This window comes from Bombus huntii, chromosome 13 (genome assembly GCF_024542735.1).
Source record: "Bombus huntii isolate Logan2020A chromosome 13, iyBomHunt1.1, whole genome shotgun sequence".
In the NCBI taxonomy this organism is placed as follows: Eukaryota; Metazoa; Arthropoda; class Insecta; order Hymenoptera; family Apidae; genus Bombus; species Bombus huntii.
The window spans coordinates 9,415,739-9,440,709 of NC_066250.1; the positions used below are offsets into that span (position 1 = coordinate 9,415,739).

At 36.6% G+C, this 24,971-nt stretch overlaps 1 protein-coding gene across 1 annotated transcript; it reads right to left on the reverse strand.

The window, feature by feature from the left end:
- Positions 1–1,699: 1,699 nt before the first annotated feature.
- Positions 1,700–11,045, reverse strand: LOC126872365 (protein hairy-like). The gene is made up of 3 exons (XM_050632242.1): positions 10,394–11,045; positions 9,726–9,821; positions 1,700–5,104 (listed from the first exon to the last, which is right to left on the reverse strand). Exons 1-3 carry the CDS (start codon positions 10,484–10,486, stop codon positions 3,920–3,922), a joined length of 1,374 nt encoding a protein of 457 aa, XP_050488199.1. The 5' UTR covers positions 10,487–11,045; the 3' UTR covers positions 1,700–3,919.
- Positions 11,046–24,971: the final 13,926 nt, after the last annotated feature.

Genomic DNA, 24,971 nt, shown 5'->3' on the forward strand with positions numbered 1-24,971 from the left:
TTTCTTCGCGTCCCTGTCTTCGTCTGTCTTCTTCGACGAGATGGTTATTCCTACCACGGGGTATCTGTATCTCTCGGATGCTACGTAATTCTGAAGCGTGAATATCGAGAAGGGGGTCTGCCTCTTGCGGAACCCGCGATATTAATCTCGAGCCGTACGCCCGACGAATCGGCGACTTCGATGCCTCGCGCCACAGACAAGACGGAATCCGCCGCGCAAGGAAAAACTGCTGCTCGCCGTTTCTCGTGTCGATTGGTGTCGTACTTATTCTACTTCGATGTTCGAGTGCAATATAATGGTGCGATTGAAAGAAACAAGAACATGATCGATTGTCTCCCATTTTAGTAAGATTTAGTAGAACGAAAGTGTAAATGAGTATTCAATCACTGTTTTGGCGATTATTCGCCGAGTCGAAAATCGAATATCCAAATAATTTAAAAATACTCTGAGAATTCTGGTTCGATAACCGCGGAAACAGTGAGCGAATTATGTTATGCAACGTTCTTGTAAGTGTTTGGTTCGGTTCGAATGACAGAAAGAAACTGGTGATGTGCAATTTCTCGGCTATTTTTTGTAATAAAGATTATTTTCACGTGTATGAAGATAGTTGGATTCATTTTATCTCTATTGATCATATTAGATTGTCCAAAATGTTTCTTTCGTTTCATAAGGAAGTAATAGACGCACGATGTTTTTTGTTTTATACTAATTTATTGAATTATGCACGAACATAATAATAGAAATAGAACGAAATGGATCATACCTAATTCAATAAAATAATATAAAACAAAAATTGTTGCTCATCTATTATCACCTTATGATACGAAAGAAACTTTTCGGACAACCTAACATATAAACATCTAGTAAAAATTTGGTAGAGGAAAGTAAGTTTTTCGTGAAATATTTGAAACAATATAAGTTTAATTTTGATACATAACGAAAAATGAATTTTCCATACTATCTTGTTTCCGTCTTTATCGAATATCGAAACGTCGTTATACTCCAAAAATATTTGTTCGATTCTTTAAAAAAAAATGCGTTTAGACCAAGCAAACGAATACTTGTTCTCCCATCTCTTTAGTAAAATGAAAATATGAACGAGCATTATTTCGTCGGTTGCCGATCGTTCGCTCGCATTCATCGCGAAGAAACTCTTTCGGCGCAAATAAGTTTACGAACGGATTGCTCGATAATTGTTTATACTAAACGAACGCGAGCAAATGCTCTCGTCCTCGTTTTACATTCTTGCTCGTTTAACAAACAATTCATACGTAAGGTGAAAATTTAATAATTCTTCGTACTTCCGTCACTTTTCTTCGGAATAATAGAAGTTCATATATTATATAGATAAGGATATTCAATCGGTAGGAGTTTTGTTAACTAAAATTTCGTTCCAATAATTGGAGTTTAGATATATGTAGTTCTATCATAGATGGAAATTTCTATGATCGAGTATCGAGGTTTTGTGAGATGAACAGGAAGATATAGTTGTCATAATAATTTATTTTAGTGTGTTTTAGTGTATTTCGGTATTGGTATTAATCACTATTAGGATGTTTTGTAGAGAAAACGACGAGCTGTTTGACATTTTGAAGGATACTGAAATATAAATTTGTGGGAAGAATACGGAAAATGAACGGGAAAACACTAATTTCTAGTTATTAATTGACACGTTTTGGTAAAAGTTACGTATCATGTATTATTATAAATATTTTATGCATGTACATTTCGTTTTTGTTTAATTGAAACACAATTCCAAAAGACGCAAAATATAATAGCTATCTACGTGTATACATATTATCTTCCTCAGATAACAAAAAATATTTTTTCAATGTTATATTTCTTGTCGAATATTTATAAATATTTTCGAAACAAATAAAGGCAGAAATTAAAAAGTAATTATCTTTTTTAGACCTTAACAAACTCGTCTCTGAAAAGACTAAAAAAATACGTAAGTTTATTTTATTGGAGAAATATACACTTTCAGAGTAACGTTCGTTTTCATTTCTTTTTCCGCTTTTGAGCAGACAAAAAATAAGCGATATAGAAAGTATTTTCGGTGACGTAACATGATTTTGTATTTACAATAAATTTAAATATTCTTCTAAGCAATTCGTCCATTTTGAATACTATAAAACGTTAAAAGCAGAATTATTCATGTCACAATGGTTACAATATGTCGCTCTAACAAAACTGTTATAGTAGGCAATATTAAAATATTTCATACTACATGCATGTATTAACTTCGGAGATTTACTTTTAAAGTTATTGCTGCTAGACCTTGCTACTCTATCCATTGGCAATAGCAGAGAGAAATATAAGATCACCAATGTAAGATCACTTATCAATTAAGATAAATTTTAATTAACATGGCCGCTATCAACGAGCAAAATTAGAAAGTTGTCTAACTAATAGTCAAGCAATTTTCTAGAAAAACACCGACACAAACGTACAGCTCTTGTTCCGAATACTATCGTGGTGCCATCTCGACCAACGCGAACGAACTCCTAGCCATAAAAAAATCGCGTGAAATTTTTTCAAAATACATTCACCTTTAGTCCACCGTCATAAACCGTGTAATCGATACATCTCTAGAAATTCTCAGCCAACTTAATTTTACAAAATGGACGAGCTATACGCGTACGTGACGCTTCGCCCACGTATCGATAGGTCTAGAGTCTAGAGAAAATTACGGTGTTTCTCCTTCTACTCCCTCTTTAGTCCCATAAATCACGATCGAAATTAAGAATTTCAGCGACTAGAAGGGAAGACGCGCTCGTTCGTCGAGCAAACGCTAAGGGCATTCAACAAATTTCACGGTGTCTGTCGATAAATCAGTTTAAGCATTCAGCCGATGAGAAAGGGGGTGGTTTTGCGGTGTAACAGGTGGTTGAAATTCTCATTCGCCGCGCCTTTTTACTCCTTTATCGGCAAAAAAGGAAAGAATAAGTTCCAGTTTATGAATCGGAGCGCGTTTAACGCTTCTTAAAAGGATAAAGCGGCCCCGACGGCTTTTTCAACAAGGGAAATTGCTCAGCCTTTTACGAGACTACGGGACATATCGATAGAAAGATCAGCTCAGACGATTTTTCTTTCTTTTTCCTTTCTTCTTTTCTTTTTACTCTCCTTTACACTTAATGAAATTTATATATCAAGCAGAGATTCGTTTCTCTGCGACGATTTTTATCGCACTCTTCTTGTGAATCATGGAATACGGGGAACAACGGAAAATATTCGTTTCATTTCTGTTTTCTTTCTATTTTCCCCCCTTTGTTTTTATCACAAAAACTGGCAATAATTAACTTAATTCGTAACGATAGTATTACATCGACTGAAAAAACACATCACTCTTTTTAAGTTCTTAGATTAAAATACAAATTAAATAAGATCGGCGATTATTTACATGACTATTCACAGTGAAAAATTTATCGTACAATATATAGTATATTAAAGCTTGAAAGTCTTTGTCAGCGAGGATACAAGTTGCATATTCCTATCCTGTGGACGTTACAGCTAATTAATCGTCGTCGTGTCTCTTCTTAAATACTATTTCTTTAAATTACTAAAACTACTCAAGAAAGACTTACATTACTAAACAGTCGGGATCCTTATTATATATAATCATGGTAAAACTAGTTTCAATAATATCCTAAAATGTTTGAAAAGTAAACAATTATGTTTCTTCTAAGGCACAATTTTCAATGTAAATGATCATAATGTATTAGCCGAGAATCGTTTTAAACTGAGATCTCAACCTGGCGACATCTCAATTGTGTAATACTTCTTTATAATAGCCAATTATTGTCAATTTTATGTACTTCGGTTTAAAAGGAATTCCTCCACTTCGGTTCAAAAAGAAACAAATTTTTTTAAAGGAAGGGAAATTTAAAAAAAAATGAGAAGGCACGTTATATTTAAATCACCAAGGCCTCCACATATCGCCGTTGACGCCAGAAGGACCAGCCACCGCTACAAATTTGATAGGATTAGGATTAGAATTTCTATTAGCCGAGCAAGTCCCTCTACTTGACAAATCCTCCACAGAAACCGGCTGATCTTCCCCGGATTTTAAGGGACCGTTAGAAGAATTCATGGTAGAGCTGATAGGTTCTTGGTACCTGGCCTTCTTATCAGAGATTACTAAAAGACAATCCGAGCTATGTCTCTTGATTACCTCTTTCTTTGCCACCATAGAATCGGTACAATTATACGTTTTGTCTGTAATTACTGAAAGGGGTTGTCTTAAACTGTACGTCGCCAGTCCATTGTCGCTTAACGACTCAGAAGATTCTGCAAATTCTTTTTTGTTTGTATAACTCGTGTTTGACTTAGGTTCCGCAAAAATTGGTACTGGCGACTTGCTATCGCTGGTTGAACTAATCTGTGGCTTTTGAGTCTCTGGCGATGAAGAGAAGCTCTTGGAAGCTGGACTCTGATCGGGAATCTTGAATCGACGTTGTTGCTCATTAGGAGAGTGCGCTTGAGGATAGTGTTCAGATTGTTGACTCTCTTCACCATAGCTCGAGATGGATGTCGATGGACTCAACAGAGGACTCTGTGACCTATGAACAGTTGTGAAGGCGGAGCACTCTCCAATTCTAGGGACAGACTCGGGTGCTGGTGGAAAGAATGGAAAGTTTGCCGAAAACGCAGCCGATTGTGGTACCAAAAGAGCTAGCTCTCCGGTCGGCAGTCTGCTAGGTATCAACTGAACACCGTTTGGTATCTGTATTCTGGCACTTCTATTATTATTCTCGTCGCCATTCTGGAAATCACTCTGGAAACCGACCTTCACCTCCGGATAGAGCCGTTCCGGCATGTAGGGCACGTAGTGGCTGTAGAACGGCGCCATTTGCTGGAGATTGCTAACGCAATTGTTCAAATGTGATACCAGTCGTTGCTTCACAACAGGATCCACGTTCTCGAGGTGACTGACGTACCGCGATACTTCGGTAGCACATTCAGAAAATCCGGAACGGAATTTCGTTAGCACCACCGGATCGGTAGCGACCGCCGTGCTCAATTGCTGACGCTGTACCGCTTGTAAATGCTTCACCGTCATCTCGAGGATATCGGCCTTCTCGAGTTTAGAATGCCTCGTCGGCTGTAAAATGAAAAGAACCGCACATTAATAATTTATTTTTTGAGTTACGAGTATATTTTCATTGATTAATTTCGATTTCATATGCGTACACCGACTTTCTATAAGATTTTTCGTACAATACGACGCGATGCCAGGGTAAAAAACGAATCTCGAATGCAGTCGGTAATGCTGGAACTCAACAAAACACGGTCGAGAGGGGGAGATCTGTTTTATCGACAGGCGGTGGAAGCAAGAAATTAACCGGTATGATGAAAAGGTCGTTTCCAACATGTTCAGAGCATAGCAATCGGAGCCGTAACCCCAGGCTACCCTTCACAAGCGAGCATTAATACCGATCGCTCCATCAAGAAATCTGTGACGCCTCGGTAACGCCCACGTAATTGACTTGATACGACCTGTTACCTTAATAATAGACTACCAACTTCGGTAGCTAGTGTAGAGCAATTTTGTAGTTAGCCTACGGCCACGCGTGTTACATTTTGCGGGAATTTTTTCATTGCGATTCCCTATCGCGTAACTTCTGCATCGCTCTTATCGACTGCATACAAATCGTTTTCTAAACGACCAAATAAAGCAACTTTACGATGAGTGATATTCATATAAATTAGAAACGAGTTCAGGGAAACGTTTTCGAGACACACATTTCCTCTCGAAGGAAAACTGTAGCAAGTAGAAAAAGCTGAATCTTCCGTGGGAACCCGTTAGAAATTCGAAAGCGTCTCCAAAGTTTTTTCTCCACGGAGCACAACACTAGCCCTTTCAATATTTCTCAGATTGCCAGCAAGGCAATCCTACCTTTCAGAGGATCGATCGTTCAATACCGATGCACAACAGCGAAATCCTATTGTGCCCTTCCTGTAGCACGATCCTCGTCCCAGGATCAGCCGAGTGCTCGCATTTTTATGGTAAACTAGCGGTCACCTTTAAAATAGGCGTGGGAGTCGAAGAAGAGATCGCTTACACATTGAGGCTTTTCTCTCCCCCCCCCCCCCCCATTCTCCCTTGAATAAGCTTCCATTCGAATGAGAATAAGTTGACGAACAACAATGAGTCTTGAAACTATATTCGAAACGGCAAATTGCACCATTCAGCCTTTCCATTGAAAACAGAAATTATTATATTTATCCACGATTAAAAATATTGTCCTTGGAATATCAAAAATATTAATTGATCTTTACATATCCTTTATGGTACTTAAGTAGGATCTAAAAATTTCAGTCGTTATGTTCACGAACAATCCGTTCGAATGTTTCATTGCTTCAATAATTTCAAGAGCCATCGACACGGTACAAAAGGATACAATTATAAAACTATTGCAGGATTCAGTTTAATGTAAAATTACAATTGACAAATCTTCTAACTTTTCTAAATCCAAAACTGATATTTTAATATATTTATCGAATGCTGTCAGAAACCATAGAAAGTGATTAAAAATGTTTGACGTCTCCGTAAAATAAAGTTCACGGATGAGGTTCGTGCTACAAGCAAACACCTTTCAAAGGTTGAGAGGAAGAAAATCGATGCGGAAATCGATTTTCCCGTAAGCGAATACGACACCGAAGATCAGAGGAACGAGACACCTGCTAAAAGAGCAACTAAAAGCAAAGGCGTCGAGCATCGCCTCTTTTTTTCCTCATTTTTCTTTTTTACAGCGATCGGTGCCGTCTTCGCGAAGTTGGATCCTTAAAGATGATACGGTCAACAAAGGAAGGCTGCAACCCGAGATGAGATTCTTTTTTCTTCGTAATAATTATTTCGAGGTTCCCACGAACGCGGGGGGCGTTTCGTACGGGCGAACGGGACGGACACTGGAGCGAGCAGGTAGCGGAAGTCATCTGGACGCGGAGGAGAGAACGGTGAGAGCGCTTCGCTCTCTCGTTATGGCTCTGCCTGAGAAATCAATCTCGTTGGATCGAGTTACGCGGTGAGGAGCGTACTTATGTCCTCGGATGTTGAGAGGAAATCTCGCGGTTCCAATCGAACTTTTTATCGAAAATTGATTTTTTTAGATCCCATGATTTTTTATTTGCCATATAACATACAAAACTCAGAAATTAGTTTGGCTTCAAAACTTTTTAATCTATTACGTACTGTATGTAACAAATTCTGAAAACCTTGTTTTCTTGTTAGATTTTTTAATGTTCCAAACAATGTTACTGGAATTTGAAAAAGTTACTTTCTAGCTTTGAAATTTTTTAACCTTGCAACTAAGACAGGTTTCATATTTTTTAACACTCTGAATAATTAGTAACACTCAACGAACATGTTTAATTACAAAATCCACGTTATTTTCCTTCTAAATTTTCTACTGTTCCATTACTAAAATTTGAAGGTTTATTATCTTTGGAAGCTTGTTAGCCAAGTTTGCTAACCTTAAAATTTCCTATTCTTGTCGAAACTAACTCAGTGTTCCAATGTTTCAACACAATATTTAACAAAGATACTAGTCAATTAGTGAAGTTTCACAGTTATTCGAAACTAACGTAATTAAAATCTGTTTAAGACGGGAATTAAATGGAATGTGGCTGACACCGGTCAGGTACGCAGCCGAATAGATCTGAAGTGCCATTGTAGAGTCTCCAGTGGAGATTACGCGTTGGCAAAGAGGACTTCCACCATCCGTTCCCACGCCGAGGCGTCTAAAACACTAAAACTAAACCCGTCTACCTCTTGCTACCACTAGTTTACCGACCTTAGTCTCGATTCTACGGTCGAAAAACAAATCGTATCGCGCAGGAGGAAGGCGGCGAGGGAAAAACGAGACGGCCTGTTCAAACACTTCTGTGCCAACATCCGCTGCATGACCTCTTCCTATCAGTTTAATTAAAAGATCGACTCTTGACCTTTAGGCTAACAGTACCGAAACAATTTCGACCGACTGATGCTCCGTATATGACTGATGTGGCCGATTATAATTTCGGCCAATTTCAATTGTCACTTGATCATACGTGTGAATTATAATAAGAAGAAAAACTAGAAGAAATTTAAGTTACATTGCGATAAATGATTAAACGAATTAGAATTATTGACAATCATAAAATTGCTAGGATAAAATTGTTATAAGGGATGTACAAATTTGTTTGTTTATATTGTTTGAAGTAATTATATAGAAGAATATACCCCACTGATTTCAATGATTTGAAATCCCGATGTGGTCGGAAGCATGATTCTGAACAACTTTTCCTACACATATAATCTTCGCTCGACTTTAGCTTCTGAGATATGTTCATAAAAATACTCTTGCTACTTTTTATCTTACAATTAGGTTTAGAGCCAGGTTTAGATTAGATTTATGTATGGACATGATGGTACTATATCTGTATTTGTGGCTCTCGCATAGCTAAACTAAGTTGAGTTCCATTCTTATCTCTCTATGTTTACAAATTGAAACGTAAGACGTATGAACACATCACAGCACGAATACGCCTATAAAATCATCATATCCGTACATAAAGCTAGCTCAACTTAACCTACGCCAAGAAAAAGAGGTAACAAAAGTATTTTTATGAATATCTCGGAAATTAAGCCGATGATTATATGTATAGGAAAAAGTTGTTTAGAATGTTAACATCAACAAAATATTCGAAATTCATCAAAATCGGCGAGGTGTACTCTCTCTTCTTTATACGTAATTACCGTGCTTGATAGTGACTTAATACAGGTAATGCTATTGAGTTATTTAACTTCAACGTTTGGATCTTATAAATGATTCTACTAACTATCCTTAGACACTTTCGTGATTCATAAAGGTATTATAAATATTTTATCATAGAAAATGTATTCTGAATATCGTTATTTATTTTACTATTGTTTGAAATATTATTCAGTGGCCTAAATCTTCCTTCAGTTTCCATGAATGATCCTATGGAACTGACACTGATTACATACATACAAAATGATTGATTTAGAAATGTAAACAACCACATTCATCTTCCTAAAACATATTATCTAAAATCTAACCAACATTCCAAAGATATTTCTCAATTGAACATTGTCAATGTGTCACGCTACAATGGAACATATCGGAAAAAAGACCAAACACTAGAAAAAATAGCAAAATAAAAAACCGAATACGTTATCCAAAAGAATAAAAAAGAACTACAAATACATATTGATTGTCTAGCCTATGAATATCAACGATTCTAAATATCATCGAAAGATCTCTCATCAGGATTCATCAACGCGCGCAAAATCCCATCAGTCTAAGTGGCAACGAGAAAAAAAATCTACGTTCGGTGTCGGTCGACAAGAGAGGCTGCGCATATTTTCGTGTTATCTCCCGTAAACTCGTATCACGTCGCTAGATAAGTCGTGTACCGGTCACGTTTTCCATGGCACGTTTCGGGCGCCGGCGACAACGTGGATTCCACGAGCGCTAGCTTCAAATCACGCGTATAGGCGCACACTCTCTTATCGTTTCGCGCGACCATTGCTGATGTCTGTTGTTCGTTCCTCGTCAAGAAATTTCGCCTCTCGGGTTTAGTTCGATTAAGCGATTAAAACACTTTGTCTGCTCGCGTGACATGTAACTGGTACGACTTTTCGATCGATCGCGCGAAAATCACTATTATCAAACAGACCGATAAATGGCGCTCGACGTATGGAAAATAATGCTACTCACGTCTTTTTTCATCGCCTCGAGTATCAAGCTCTTCAGCTCATCCAGACACTGATTTATCCGAGCACGCCTCCGCTTCTCCATGATGGGCTTATTGCTCTGCAGTTCGAGAATCATTCCAGTTATGAAACGTTCGGTGATCGTTGTAATTTTGATAGTTGCGGTTTTGGTAATTGATTTATGAACGAGTCACGTGAGAATTCGTGTTTCTTTAATTGAAATTGTATTTTATGATATTTAAATATTTAAATTAATTTGGAATCCAACGAAAAGATTTAGAATTATACAGGTAAATAAGTACGAGCGTGTAATTTTAGAAAGTTCTTGATTCCTTAAATTTTAAATCATTTTTCTTTTTTAATATATAGCACGTGGTTTCTTAAAGAAAATATAGGTATATGACTTGTTTTATTAATATTAATATTAACTATTGTTTGAACAAAGTAGCCAAAACATATCTAATATCTTTTAAGTTATAATAAATGAGAAAAACATTAAATTAACCTCCATAAATATTGTTTGCCACTCAAAATATTGAAAAATAATGATTTCATAACGGAAATACGAATAAGAAAACTTTAATAAGACCTCCAACGAAATCCCCCATTACTCTATTCTTTGCCCACAATTCCGCAACAACCAAAATAATGGAGATTCAAGCTAATTTTTACCCTTCTTAATTCCGCCTTGGTCATCCCTGGTTGCGTGTGCGATTCAGGTTCCTCCTCGCTGCCTGACATTTTGTAATTATAATAATCCACCATTTATGCACTACAGTAAAAATCACTATAACAAACCACACAAAACTCCACGTCTGAAAACGTCTTCCAATTCGTCTTTTTAACGATCCAAGATCACATCCACGTAAATGTAACTAAACTATATTTTCAAAGTAATAAGAACGAATAGTATTCACAATATTTCTTCATAGTTCTTCGTGTGTACATCCCGATGGTGAAACTCCAAATGACGAACTGTCCTAAAGAAGGGGATGATCGTCAACAATACTGACGACGTCCTTCTTGGGGTATAGAGGGTAACTGTTTGACGTTTTGGATTCCGAAGACCGCATGCCGATGCACTCACCGTGTCTAGAGTGGGGTGAAGTGCGTTCTGGAGTGGGGTTCCGGGATAGCATTGGAGAGGGGAGGTCTGCGGACCTACTGAGACTTGTTGATGTGTGGGAATTCACGCCGTCCCCTAGGACGCAACGAAATTTGAGTCTTTCTCCTATCGCGCTTCTTTCGTCCTCTTACATCCACCTCTTTTCTTTCACATGACAGTTTCTAAAAATTGGGAGAATGATCAGTATTATATATTGTAAAGCTCATATTTAATTTACCTGCCAGTTGTAATACTGAGTTGTTTGTAAAGTTGCCAGGTAAATTTATATAAAGAATCTAATATAAAGTATTTTTTTTCATGATTCAACTGGAAAACCATTCATATTGCAATGGTCTTTAGCGTCACGGCTATCGTATAAGGTAAAAGTTTGATAATATATTTTGGTTATAGTAACGATAAAACATATCGATAAAGATTTCCTGTTACTGATAAAATATGTACTACATCAAAATTTCCAAACTATTATTCTTATCTTCGTTGCTAGAACCTCTCTTCTTCCTGTTTTAGGATTTCTCTAAAATCGTAATTACAGAAGACTAATTTACAACTACCCACAAATTTCAATGTCATCATTTCTCATTTAAGTCACGACGCTTTATCAAGGAAATTCAAAATCTTTGGTCGAAATCCCACCGATGTGGTTTTTGCGCGCAGTTCCGGTAATCGTGCACGATATCGTGTTTTCCCATGGGGTTGCGTGCGCGACGCGCGCGTTTCTCCACAGGGTCATTGCGTAAAAGAAAGAGTTCATTGATGAAACTGGCGGGCAAAGGCATTCGCGGTGCATGGCCCGACGAGTAAACACTGTTTAACGTTTCAGAAGAATTCTCACACAGGGCCCTCATCCTCCCGTATGCATCGTTGGCAGCGTATCGCGCTGCGCACGCCAGCGTAGCTTATGACACACGTATACACACGTCCGGCACACGGTACCTTTTCCCTTCTCTGTTCAAACGTTTCTTTGTCACACGCATGCTATTAACATGGCACAGAGTTAGGGTCGATCCATGATCTCTAATCGACTGGCCTCTTGCAAATGCTTCGTGACAACCTTACTTTTCTTTTCTTCATATTTTAGAGCCTCGCTTATCTTTTTTCCTTTCTGATTTAGAAATTTGGGACAACTAATATTTCAGTCTGTTTGACAGGCAGTATACTTGTTTTATTACCGAAGAAATTGAAACAAGAATTTTGGAGAATTTTTCGGATATTTTATTGAAGTATTCTATGAAATACGGTACTTTTGTAGAGTTGTTAACGTAATTTAGAATAGAGAGTATCTTCGTTTCAGTATTAGCAATTATTAGACTGCGAATGCAGGATGACTGTACTTGTGGGAAACTTGAAAGCGCAAAAGTTATATAAAATATTGAAAGTATATTAACATTTAAATAGTAAAACAATTCTCCATTTAAATCCCACTTCTTAGTTTTTACTAAATACGTATTCCTAGAAATATGAATTTCCATAGATATCTACAGCCTATTAACTATCATAATTACTAAATACAAAAATGGAAGAAGGATTGACGATTAGAGAATGTCTTGTTTCTTCCAAAATTGAAACATTTCTAGCGCACGAGCTAGAGGACAATTCAAATAATGTTGCTGTCCTGCCTCGGAGTATCAACACCGTTAGGGCATACATACTGGAATAATAAGTAAACTCCGGGCAAGAACAATCTCGCCACTATGTGCAACCGTCAAACTAAGATGAATTTAAATTTTCCGGATTTCCTTCGACCCTCCTCTTAGCAAACATTCTCTGTATCTATTATTTTAAAATATATTTGACGGTACAAAAATTTTGTACTATGAAAATGAAACGTAAAACTTGATAAAAAAGCGTTTTGTTAAAAAATGAGAGTATGTGCCAATACTTTGTAGTCATTGCGAATCAAATTAAATATACAGGTTGAAAATGCTTCATTCTTTTAAACAAATGTTAATATTTAAAAGCTTCATATATCTGTTTAAAAATGAAATCGACGACACTCTGTTCATTGGAAAACTTCGAGTATGCTACAATAATCCATATTACTGTTCTATTTATTATATTGCAGAATGGACTATTTTTACTCAGGGTCGACTGAGAAGAATCTCAACCTAACACGAGTAAAGCTATAAAAAAAAAAAAGAAAAGTCCTACGACAATCGTAAATGCGTGTAGATGCGAGACAATAAACGCCAGATATTTGTTTCGCTGGCAAAATCAGTTACGGCCCGTTTCAAGAGGCAATGGCCACCGTAATAAACAGATAAACCTTTATGACCCACGATTATTGTACCGTAAGCAAACTTTTACTTTAAAAGTTCGGAACTGGCCATTGCCAGTCTACCGACTTTACACTACTTGAACGTCCTTTCGACTGCTGATTTATTTCGTTTATTCTCGTCAGGTAACCCATAACGATTTTAGAATAGATACGGAAGTATATTCATCAGATACACAATTTATATCCCAGCTTAAAAAGCACTTCACATGTTATATATTTTAATTTATTAATAATTCTTTGTAAGCAAACTGAGTTTGGTGATCTAAGAGAAATTTAATTCTTGAGTTACTTTCCTCCCTACTTTTATTTTTGTCAAGGAAAGTTTCAAATATTCGATTGGACGAAATATAACAAAATATAAATATTTATTTTCCTCGGATCATTCTGAAATGTAGTAAAATACAATGTAGTAAAAAATGAAAAATAGTAAAAGATATACACAAGGCTAGTTGACGAAAATTAATAGTAGAGCTGAGACAAATTTTCTCAGGACTCTCTGAAATCTAAAGAATATAAGTCTATGAAGTATAAAAAAATATATTTGTCTATTATCGATTATTATATCTAGAGATTCTAATAGGTATCTATTATCAAGCATCTGTATTTTATTTCACGCGTGAAACAAGCATTTTGCCCGCGAAATAATTCAGTTTATTCGAAATGAAATTCTCTCACGGTCGAACGTTTCCACCGAACCCGCATCAAAATTTTCCCGGACACTGATCATCGGCAATGGCGAGCACACAAATTTCAGACACACGAACCAACGCGATATTTGTCGAAGAATTAAATTTGCATGCTCAATATGCTTTTCATTATTCGATATTCGGCTGAATTTCACAGAACGTGGCTGTGTTTACCGAGATCCTACATTGTTGAATCAATGTTCGAACATTTATCTTGAAATTTCATTCACGTTTATCTTCCAAACGAACTACCCTGTCAGGACACATGACTTACAATCCACATTATCTCTTCGCATCAATAAAATTTTTATTTATTAATGGCTTAGATATTCGTCGTCGTTTGGATTTATTATCGTTCGTCATTATTGCTTTCCGAATCAATTATCGAGTTCATATATCATAATTTCCAGACGTGACCGCGATAAGCAAGCTACGGTTCAAACAATTTTCAATTGCGTCATTGCGTCACAATATGTGTGTGCGTGTGCGACGCGATAGTTTCGCGATAATAAATCGGTTCTCGAAACCAGCTGTGCCCCAACTCCACGAACTTCCGTATTAACATTGCTCCACCGTATTATACACGTGCGTGCAAAGCAGATGCACGAACAGCTAGCCAATCTGAAACCTCTTACGCACGATTCCAGATCGAAAAATCAAGATCCAACCCCGATGAGATCATGGAGCGAATAAAAGCTGACGTTTCTTTGCAAATAAACAGGGTGGCCTGCCTTGTTTCTCAGTCTGTCGGTCATCGACTCGCTTTCAAATTTTTGCAGATCGGCGATAAAATATTCAAGGGGCAATGTATGAAACCTTGAAGGTTTGTAAATTTCGTGAGGCAATTATTGTTTTATAGTGCTTGATTGTGATAGTGGAGATTGCTTTGAAATTTTGCTAGACTCTAGACGAAAGTTGAGTGTATTTTTCTTTTTTTCTGTTTGCAGTTGAGTCACGTACAACTATGCTGTAGAATTCTGCATTGAACGGAAATTAATCAGATTTTGATCGAGTCTTTTGAAGAATAAAATATAATTTTAATTTATAGCTTCCTGTGCTAAAATTGTTTCTCTATGATCTTGTGGCATACGAACTGTCAATTTCAAATTCTTCTATTATGTTTGCATCTCACATACAACATTCCACATTTGAATGAAATCATTTGTAAATGAATTGTTTAGAAACTATTAAGTGAAGCAATAAGTTCGTTCGCTTCTCATTAATATACGGTGGATATATATTTGCAAGAACGTTACAAGAATTGCTTAAAAACTGTAAAGATATTTCAATTTAATAGAAAAAGGGGATAAATAAATTACTCCTTGGTTAAATGGATTTTACGTGGATTAATTGCTCAATTTAATATAATATAGCTAACTTTACACATTGAAAGGTAGAAAAAATGATGAAATTGCAGATACTTTAAAAAATTTATCTTGAAATTGTAATTCTTTTACGTCATCTGCTTTAGTAAATAATCTTGTGAAAGTTAATCAGTCGTCTTTTTGAAGTTAAATGTTAACTAAAAGATGAAGGTGATTAGTTTAGTTGGAGAACTTTTAACGAGCAGGAAAAGGATAAGCACTTTAAAACTAAGTATTCTACGATTTTATTTCGGGTACCAACCATCAGTAAATAAGTGTATAATGCGTTACGCTAAACTACAGCTTTGTCCCTGGGCTGGTATATTATTGCGTAGCCATGAAGGACCCCCTGAGTTACAAGAACGCCGTAGTAAAGACCCCTCCTTAATTCTGCATCTGCAAACTCTGGACTCAGAAGTTTCGACGAGGGTAGACTGGCTTTTACAATAAAACAGGCCGCGGCCTTGAATTTCTTTTTTTTTTTAATTTTATTGTCTCTCTTGTCACGACCGATGATCACAATTTACCGTTAACGTTCCTTATAGCACTTCTTACTAAGTGTTTTATTACCAAATCGGTTATCGAAGAAATACTAAAACGTTTACATCAAAGTATATTATTGTGACAAATGATGATATGTTCTATTGTAAATCGTACTTGAGAGATGTTATTTTATGTGTTAATTATCGCACACAAAGATTAAACAACGTTGCTGCGTAAGAAGACGAAAGAAGATAGAGTGATCAATAATTTGTGTTTTGGAATCGTTCCTTTGTATTTCAAGATGTTATTTGAATCATGTTGTTGTTTTGCCTCGGAGTATCAACATCGTTAGGACAATTTATTATTACATAATGTAATGATAAATAAACTCCGAGCAGAACAATGTCGCCGTTACGTGCAACACGATCGTAAGGCGACCAATTCTTCAGTCTCAGTTTCGAGCGATTTTATTAGCGATCAATACACAGTCTTTAGCGAATCAGTTTGTACCGAGCGTCTTAGTATTTAACATTCTCTGTATTTATTAATTATTTTTAAATGTATTTGACGATTTCAATACCAAGTAATCTCATCATTTAAACCACATGATCAATTAATCTCTACAGATTTAAATATACAAACCTTAAGAAGATTACTTATAACGATTTTGAAAGATTTCCCTCAAACTTTACAGGTTAATTTCCTGCAGATTCAAAATAGTACAAATTACAAATAGAAGAATCAGTCTCAAACTTTCTTACAAATCTAATTTTCGAAATGAAGCCTTATATAACGGAACAAAAATTATTACAAATCTCGAACTTAAACAAATTTACATTCAGAATTACGACATATATGTATTTTCATCCTTAAGAATTTTCTTCTTCTTCTCCATTATTCCAACTACAGAAACCAGTATGAGCTATGTATGTCCCAAGTATGTACTCAATATACCGAAATGGTGACAATCACAAGCCATGCTACAACAATTTTCAGAACTTGAAACAGTCTGACGAAAAAAGTTCTCATGAAGCATAAAATATATTTTCATTCCCATGATCCACAGTTTCCCATAAATATTCGGAGCTAGCTGTCATAACGGAAGGCGTTCGGTCAGATGTCGCGACCTCCTCATTAACCCCAACAGGCTGCTTAAAAGAGAGAAAGAGAGGCAAGAGGCTGGAGTGGTACGCTTGACCACAAAACCTCTTGAGGAAGATCAAGAAGGCGAAGCCACGGTCTAAATTTGGAACGCCCACCCTCTGCTACGAGAATCGATCTTGAGATACACCTGCAGCGAAAGGTCCGACAGGAAGGAAGCACAATGCCGTCCCCTAGAATCTTAAAAATCTTTGCTTCCGCTGGCCGAGCGTGGGCTTCCTAGTTTCACAGGGATCCATTTAATCGATTTCTTTCTTCGAGCCGGTTCCCTCGACCGTCTTAAAATTAATTTACTTTCACACGATTAATCCCGACTGTATTACGATCGTCTTACGGGTTGTCGGGATCCATGTAAGTACACGCGAATCGATCGAGCTGAGTATAAAGAGTGTGAACGAAGACTGAGTGAAACCGAGAGTCGCCAAAAAAGGCCGTTTTTTGTACGGAAGATATAAGGTTTCGTGGTGTGTGAAAGGATGTTAAGCTGAGAATATTGCACGTAAAAAATACTGAACGATATAGAAGCCATTGATAAAATTGCTTTAATTTGTTTTATGTACATACGCATTATGCATTACGAATAAAAAGATAGAGGGTTTCAATACAATAGAATTAATTTGTCTTCGATATCTTCCCCACTACTATACTTACAGAAAAATTATTTATACCACATAATGTCCCCCTGTATATCATACAACTTTTGTACGAACATTTTTTCGATAGTTTCAATACCTCGCGAGATTTTCACCGTCTCCATTTAAATCTAACACCTCGTATATGATACTATTCCTTAAATATCTTAAATTGCTGTAATTTCGCAAATTTCTAAGTTTTAATGTATGAGAAACTGTGAATGATTATCTTTTTGATATCTTTTGCATGTGAAAATTATATAGTAATCTTTTGAAATCGTAAAAAGATTCTACAGAGAATATAAATAATTGGTAAATTGTATTAGATTTTTCATATTAGTATTAATAAAGGAGTAACGTTCTTTCTATCAATATACGACTTTACTCTGATATTTTTAGAATGATTCATCTTTCAAAAATTAAACAAAGAAATATTAATGATTGATAAATTGTGTCACATATTTTTTACGTGTATCGCAGCACTTCATTCTACAAAAAAACTCGGATACAATTTTAATTGTGTCAGAAAGGCAGTGTGTTAGTAGCACATCTCTATATAGAAGCAGTGTAAGATCCGTTTGAAAAAATGCGTGTGTGGGGTCGTTTTTAGCCGACATCTGGATTACCGTCGCAGGGAAATGCTTAGATTGTGAAATATAGGAAAATATAACTCGTTTCCGTGGGAGTTCAATGAAAAAATGTCTCGTTTGCGCGACAGACGGTGCCATTTATTACCATGGGGTATTTGTTTCAACGGGTGGGGTGAAATACCCATGAATTCTGTTGTAGTAAAAAAAATCAACCGTCTGCTTGTTTTACATATGCTTTCAGGCTTGCCATACACTAAAATTACTTCGGGATATTTTTTCTCACATTTCGACGATCAAAGATTTCTTTTACACATTTCATTCAAACAAGGTGATAGAAATTTAATTTTTAATAGTTAAGAAGCATTGTGAATATTGAATTTCTCGAAGGCTTATGTTTATGGTGTCATCTTACTCATTGCATGGAGAATTGAAGATCTATCGTATAACGCTTCTAAAAATCTTGATCGTAGATCGGAAGAACCTTATTCAACTAAATCAGGTCAGTGTGCCGTGCCGCTGGGAATTGGGTCGTGTGCTGGACACACGCAAGGAAAACGATTACAATAGCGAATTCAGTCAGGTAATGTTGGAGGTAGCTATCTTCGGAAGTACTGAAACCGTTTTTGTATCGAAACAAATCCCGCTCAACAGCCACACGCGTGACAAATTTCACAATAGATTTTAAAGAAGTTTTTCAATTCTCGTTACCCGCTTTTGTACTATATTTTATAACTTTTAACAAAGTAAAATCAAACCAACTCTTTCAGACACATTTATCAAGATGTAGTTATTCAATATATACATAGTAAAAACAACTACATAGATTGCGAATGTTTCTACAAATTAACATTTCTATGAATATAAATGAAAAAATAGAAGCTAATTAGAGGTTTGGATTACCTTCTGAATTTTCTAAGGAGTATTTTACATTAAATATTGTTTATATTCTTGTATACAGTGGCTATAAAAGGTATTAGCACAAATTCTTTTTCATAATATCAAATTTTTTTAGATATATGATAAAAATAATGCGAAATTCAAGATATTTCGATTTAATGAATTATAATGCAAGTTTTACAATAGATACTATAACATGCCAATATTTTTCGTTTATTCTAATTCGTTTATTCTAATTTCGTTTATTACGTGCATATTGTGCAATTTTGCATTTTAAAATTCCTAGAAGTACACAAAAATTCATAGTGCTAAAATGCTCATCACTAAATGAATTTTCACCTCTCGATAATGTCCATATCACCCACCCAAAAGTTCATTGATAAAATCCAAAGTAATTGAGCATCCAGTTGCATCGCGTTCCCAACAAATCACCTAGGAAATGTCGTGCATCCGAAATCTCTGCTCCCTTGGTCCACCTCTCGCAGTTACGTCTACCCCTTTGCATCTCTGTGCACACCTAGTCACCCCGTATTCTTAGTATACTCCCTCCTTTTCCGGAGAATGCTTAGCTCGGTTGGCTCGTAGAAGTTCGTAGCTGGCTCCTCGACGTGGCGTAAGGAATCACCTGGCTTGGGTTCCCACGTTTCTGCGATTCGCGTTTCGCTTCACCCTTTTCGCCTTATATTCCGTCGTTCGCTTCTGGTCCTCGGCCGTGCCGGGGGATATTCCGAGCGCTCGTAATGCCGCACACGATGGAAAAGGGGGATTCCACCTGGTGGGGGAAGGAACGGTGAAAAGAAAAAGAGAAAGGAGAAATGAAAAAGAGAGAAGCATAGTGGCGAGAGCGGGAAAGAAGGAAGGTGGAAAAAAAGAAAACGAGACCGTGCCTCGTGCATCCATTATGGGGCCCTGACCGCTACGAAAGTGCGCGTGGCTGACACACGAGGGACCTGCGATAGGGAGCCGGCATTTTATTGGCGAAGGAAAAAGAAAACGGTGCTAAGTCGGGATCGCTTCGTCAAACAAGCAGGTATGTATTTGCATAGAAAGGCAGAAATTTCATTATGACCTCCCTAAGACGTAGCATTAACTGTTTCCCTTCGAGGATCGTGGGAGGTTGCCAAGACCCTTGTGGGAATCCTTTATAAACTTTATACCATTCAGGATACCTACCTGGTGAGCGAGTGACGCTTGCAGTAAGTTCGTTTCTCGATTTATGATTTTATGACATGTACTTCGGGAAGCGCTCCAGAGAGCAACTTTGCCTTAACGATGGATCTGTGAGGGAAAAGTGGGTCATGTGGAAGTTTGCAAAATTAATTAACATGTGTCTGTCAAGGGAATTTTATATATATTTTGTATATATAAATATTTTATATATTTAAATATATATAAAATATTATGTATAAAAACAATATATATAAAAATAAAAAATATATATATTTTTTATTATATATATACATATATTATTCTGTCCGCAATATATTGAAATACCATTTAATTTTTGCAAAATATTATATATATTATATTGTTGTAGACTGTATTTATATATTACATTGTATTTGTAACAATGTAATATATGTCTACTGTCTAAGCTATTCATATTATTGAAAATTTGTTGGTCCATGAAATTTATCACATTTTAATAATTCTAAAAAATTGAGTAAAACCGTTCCATGGTAGGTGACTATCGTGGCAGGCAACATATTAAAAATATGTAGCTACGAGTAGATGTTAGTAATGTAGAAAATCTATGTAGGAATATACAGATATAAAATTTGTTGCAAAACAGCATTGCGTGAATGAAAGACAAATAATGATCCTAGAAAGCACTTAATCGAAATGATAGCTAATAATACGGTGAAAAACGATCCTATATGCCGTGGAAATAATATTCAAAATATAATAAAGTAAGAAGCCACCTACATAAATTTTAAAGTGAAGTTAGAAGAATATCCACAAATCATCCGAGAAATATTTCTCGTTAATAAATCATTGGTCTTCGTATTGTTCCATGATGAAGTTGAGATTAAGAATTCTTGAGACTGTTATGAGTATAGTAATTCAATCTTTTCAACACATCCGGCACAACTAGGACCACAGGGTCCAAACATGCGAGGTGAATGGTATTAAGAATCTGTTCACGAGTCCGTTAAAATCATTCGGCGGTCGATCTTTAGGAAATACGATCTGTTTAGTCTTTGCTGCTTGAAAATGAACCCCTGTCGTTCTTTCGTGGGACCAGGAGCAGAAAACTGTCTGTTCCAACTGCATGAACGATAATCCGCAGTGGGGATTGTTTTCGTATTGTTCTTGTAATTGCCTCCGCTTCCAAGAATGCTACGATTTGCTAACGAGGGTTAAGTCATCCCTTTCTTAACTGAGAATCTCAACCGGAAGTAAAGTTATGTTTCTGCTAATGAACATGATCTTGTAATACAAGCTGTCTCTTCTTAGTTTAGTAACAGATGAAGATCACACGTGATAAATATGATGAGTGCATTTTTGTGAATTCTATGAATTTTAGTAAAAGGCAATAGTTTATTATAATATGGTTGGAAGAAGAACCGATTCGTTACATTCGAAGATATAAATTTATGAAGTTTCGTAAATGATATTTCCTAAAAGAAGTTTTGTAATGGATCAACAATATTATAATAACATTTTTTAAATATAATAAATTCCATTTCGTAAAATTACATGGTGCATATGTGTACTTCTTATTTTATAATTCTTCCCTTTTCTCTATAATATAATAGTGGCTCACGAAAGCATCTGAACGGTCTTAGAATATGCGTTAATATGTTACACAATGCATTTTAAAATCTCATTAGCTCTACGATAAGACACACCTATCATGATTATATTGGTAACATTTGAAATGGAACTGAAAATGTACACATATAAAAGACGCGAGATATTAGTTGGAAGCATTCACCTTGCAATTATCACCAAGGTATTAGAACAGACAATTATTAACTATATTAATTAATAACCCAATATGCGAGACTATTCTTAGCGCTAATTGTATGTTGAAGACTAATCTTTAACTGTCTACTAATTTTTCATTAATATACATTTGCATTAAATGTCTTGTAATTTCTATATAAATCTTCAGATTGATTTCAAATTTTACTATTATGATCGCAATAGTGTATCTACCGTGTTAACGAAATTTAAAAAATTTCACATGATGCACATAATATATCCATAACAAAGTTCTGTGGCGAATGTTAGAACACTTTGGTGAGCCATTGTATTGAAGCAAATATCTTTAAACTTAGCATGGCACGACATAGCTGAGCATCTCTAGCATTCCTGTAAATCCTCAGCTGAAAATCATGAGCATTAGATTGCACAAGCGAGAGACAAAGGACTTGGCGAAAGCAGCAAGGAATATCACGTTGGGCCAGCTTTCGAAGCAAGTTGTCGTCTGCCGTGATTTCAGCGAGGTCGACTCGCAACCTCACCGCAGGTTGCTACAGCGACGTCAGCTACGACCTGGTCACAGGAGAGCGCCAACGAGAGCGGCGACGCGCACAACCTTGGTCCTCGTGGATGCGCTCCTCGCAGTCAGGCGTCTCCAGAGAGAGAGAGAAAGCTGGTGAGAACACACCGCGCCACGCGTTCCCACCATCCTTCTCGGCAGTCTTCGTCCATCTCTTCGGACGTGTTCGGCTTTGGGTTCCCGATATCGGCGCCTGGGCTCCTCTACACGACGGGCCCATGGTCTGCCTTTTTGTTGCTCAAAATTGGCAGCTTCGTCGGGCCCCTGTTTGCTCAGCCAAACGCCAATGATCAAGATGTCGCAATAAACCTTCGCAACTAGTTGCACGATGAAGATTCTTGAGTCCTATGTTGAAAGCAGGGAGGGTTAATTTACGCCAGAACGGATTTGGACAGATGTGTTGTCTTAGGATTAGACGAATCTCCTTAGGAAATGGAAGTTTGTGATTTGAAAGTAGATTTTCTTTTTCGGGTTGCAGCTTTTTAGGGATAGTACAGTTTGTGTGACTTCTTATTGAAGAGATATCTTTGGATAAAGTAGCAGATTCTTCGTACAATCGGAAGTCTGTGTTGCTGGAGTTTATGTTATTATTTACAATTTTATGTTATTAATTTCCATTAATGTAAATGCATACATATTTGGATAAAATATTAATTTCTCGTGGATTTTAGATATTTATGGTCCTGTAGACTCTTTGTCGGATCACTCAATGACTTTCTGCGCTGCTTCGCTTTCTTAATGTAGAAACGTCTTGAGATCCAATTTTCTATATAATTCCTCCCTTTGATTTGAATAATTTCATAGCTGCTCTCTATATATATATTTTTTAATTATTTTACACACATCATACTTTATTCTTAATGAATCATAATCCAAGTATACATTGCCCTCTTCCGTTTAATCGCCCTTAAATGTGTTCCCTGGGAAATTCTATATTCAGCAATCTCTATTCCTAAGACACAAATAAGCTACCATTAACGACTGATCTAGCTTGATTTCCGACAGTTCCTCATGTAATACTATAATTTACCTACGAAACAATCTACCACGCATCCTAATACAAACTTTAAATATCCACAAGTTTTCGCAGGCCATAGTTAAGAGAGAATTATATCCCTTATTCCTCTGAATTTCAAGGCGTTGAAGGATCAGCCGAGGCAGCAATTAAAAAGCACGATGTCCAGGTCGAATAGTTCCTTGTGCAAGCATCTGCTGTCCACGATGATGTAACATGACGTTTCAACAATAGCTCGTTCGTTGAAGCGGCGATCGACAGGTCCCGTTCCTCGAAAAGCAGCTCTATGCAAATTTTCCAGGACGTCCCATCGGGGGACACGGCACCTTCGGTGAAATTTGTCACTTTAGACGAGTTAGTTCACGTAAGTAAACCGGCTACTAGGCCCGCAGAAATCGCCGCTGCTTGTCTCGCAGCGAGAACAGAGGTATTGTCTACGCTTTAGTTTATGTGAGAAGGCTGCTTCGTTTGAAGAAAAAAAAAAAAAAGAAACGAGCGTAGCCTTTCTATTGCTTTGGGTTAGGTCTTAGCAGCTTCATTTATTTCGGTGCTGTGCATTATTCGATGTTGCGAAGCCTTCTTTGGAACACGAAGGTCTAATTGGAGCGAAGAGAGTACGGCGAAGAATATAGTATTAATGGTACAGCTATGTTGAGAGTAAACTTTCTTGCGGCGTAGAATATTCTTGCAGTGAACTTTTCTGCAGTATAGAATATTCCTTCATTCTAATAAGTTTAAAAATAGCAGACTGCCTTGGTACACTCTAAACTAATTCATCGTTACTTTATACATACGGAAGTTATTAATAGTTTTCCTCTTTAATATTGCGCATAGTTCAAAATTTTATCTTTAACATCTTTCAATGCAATATCTTCAGCATCTTCAATACCCTAATATAATTAATTTTCAACAAGAATCAATGCTAAGTTCAGGAATTACTTTTGAATAATCTCTGCGTCAAAAAGCAAGGAATTAACAAGTCTTACGGCATACCACTGTGATTATCGTAACTTTCGGTAACCCAATAGTAGCCCAAACCTTTTCTCTTGGAATAGAAAGATGAGTAGGTGATTAACTTAATACAAGATACTTCTGAATGGAAAATTCTCATAAATCTTTATGTCTTTGAAATGTCAGAACATTTATACTTCATATTTTTTTATGTAATTCGATACTAACAAAGATGGTTGCATCAGCTGGAAGAAATATTCTCGTGCTTCGAGTCTGAGGCATTGAACAATGCATCAGTCCAGTAGGAATCGTAGGGGTCCTTCTTACAGCAATCTTCGATTTGAAATGGCCTTCGGCTCCCAAAAATAACGGCACGCGCCAGAAGTCTGCCTGCAATAGATTTATTGATTTGCGGAATGCAGCTGGAGCGAAGAAACTGATGACGCACGAGGAAGACGTGGTTGACCTGATTCGATTATGTAAAATTCTAGGAAAACGTTTTTAATTATGTATTTTTGTACCACGATTCAGGACAGGGATAACAGAAACGCGCGAAAGATTT

Coding starts and splice junctions, on each gene's coding strand:
- LOC126872365 (XM_050632242.1), bottom strand. CDS start 10,486: ATGGTGGATTATTATAATTACAAAATGTCAGGCAGCGAGGAGGAACCT. Junction 9,822..10,393: donor CCAAGGCGGAATTAAGAAGG/GTAAAAATTAGC, acceptor CTCGAACTGCAG/AGCAATAAGCCCATCATGGA. Junction 5,105..9,725: donor TCGAGGCGATGAAAAAAGAC/GTGAGTAGCATT, acceptor TTCATTTTACAG/CCGACGAGGCATTCTAAACT.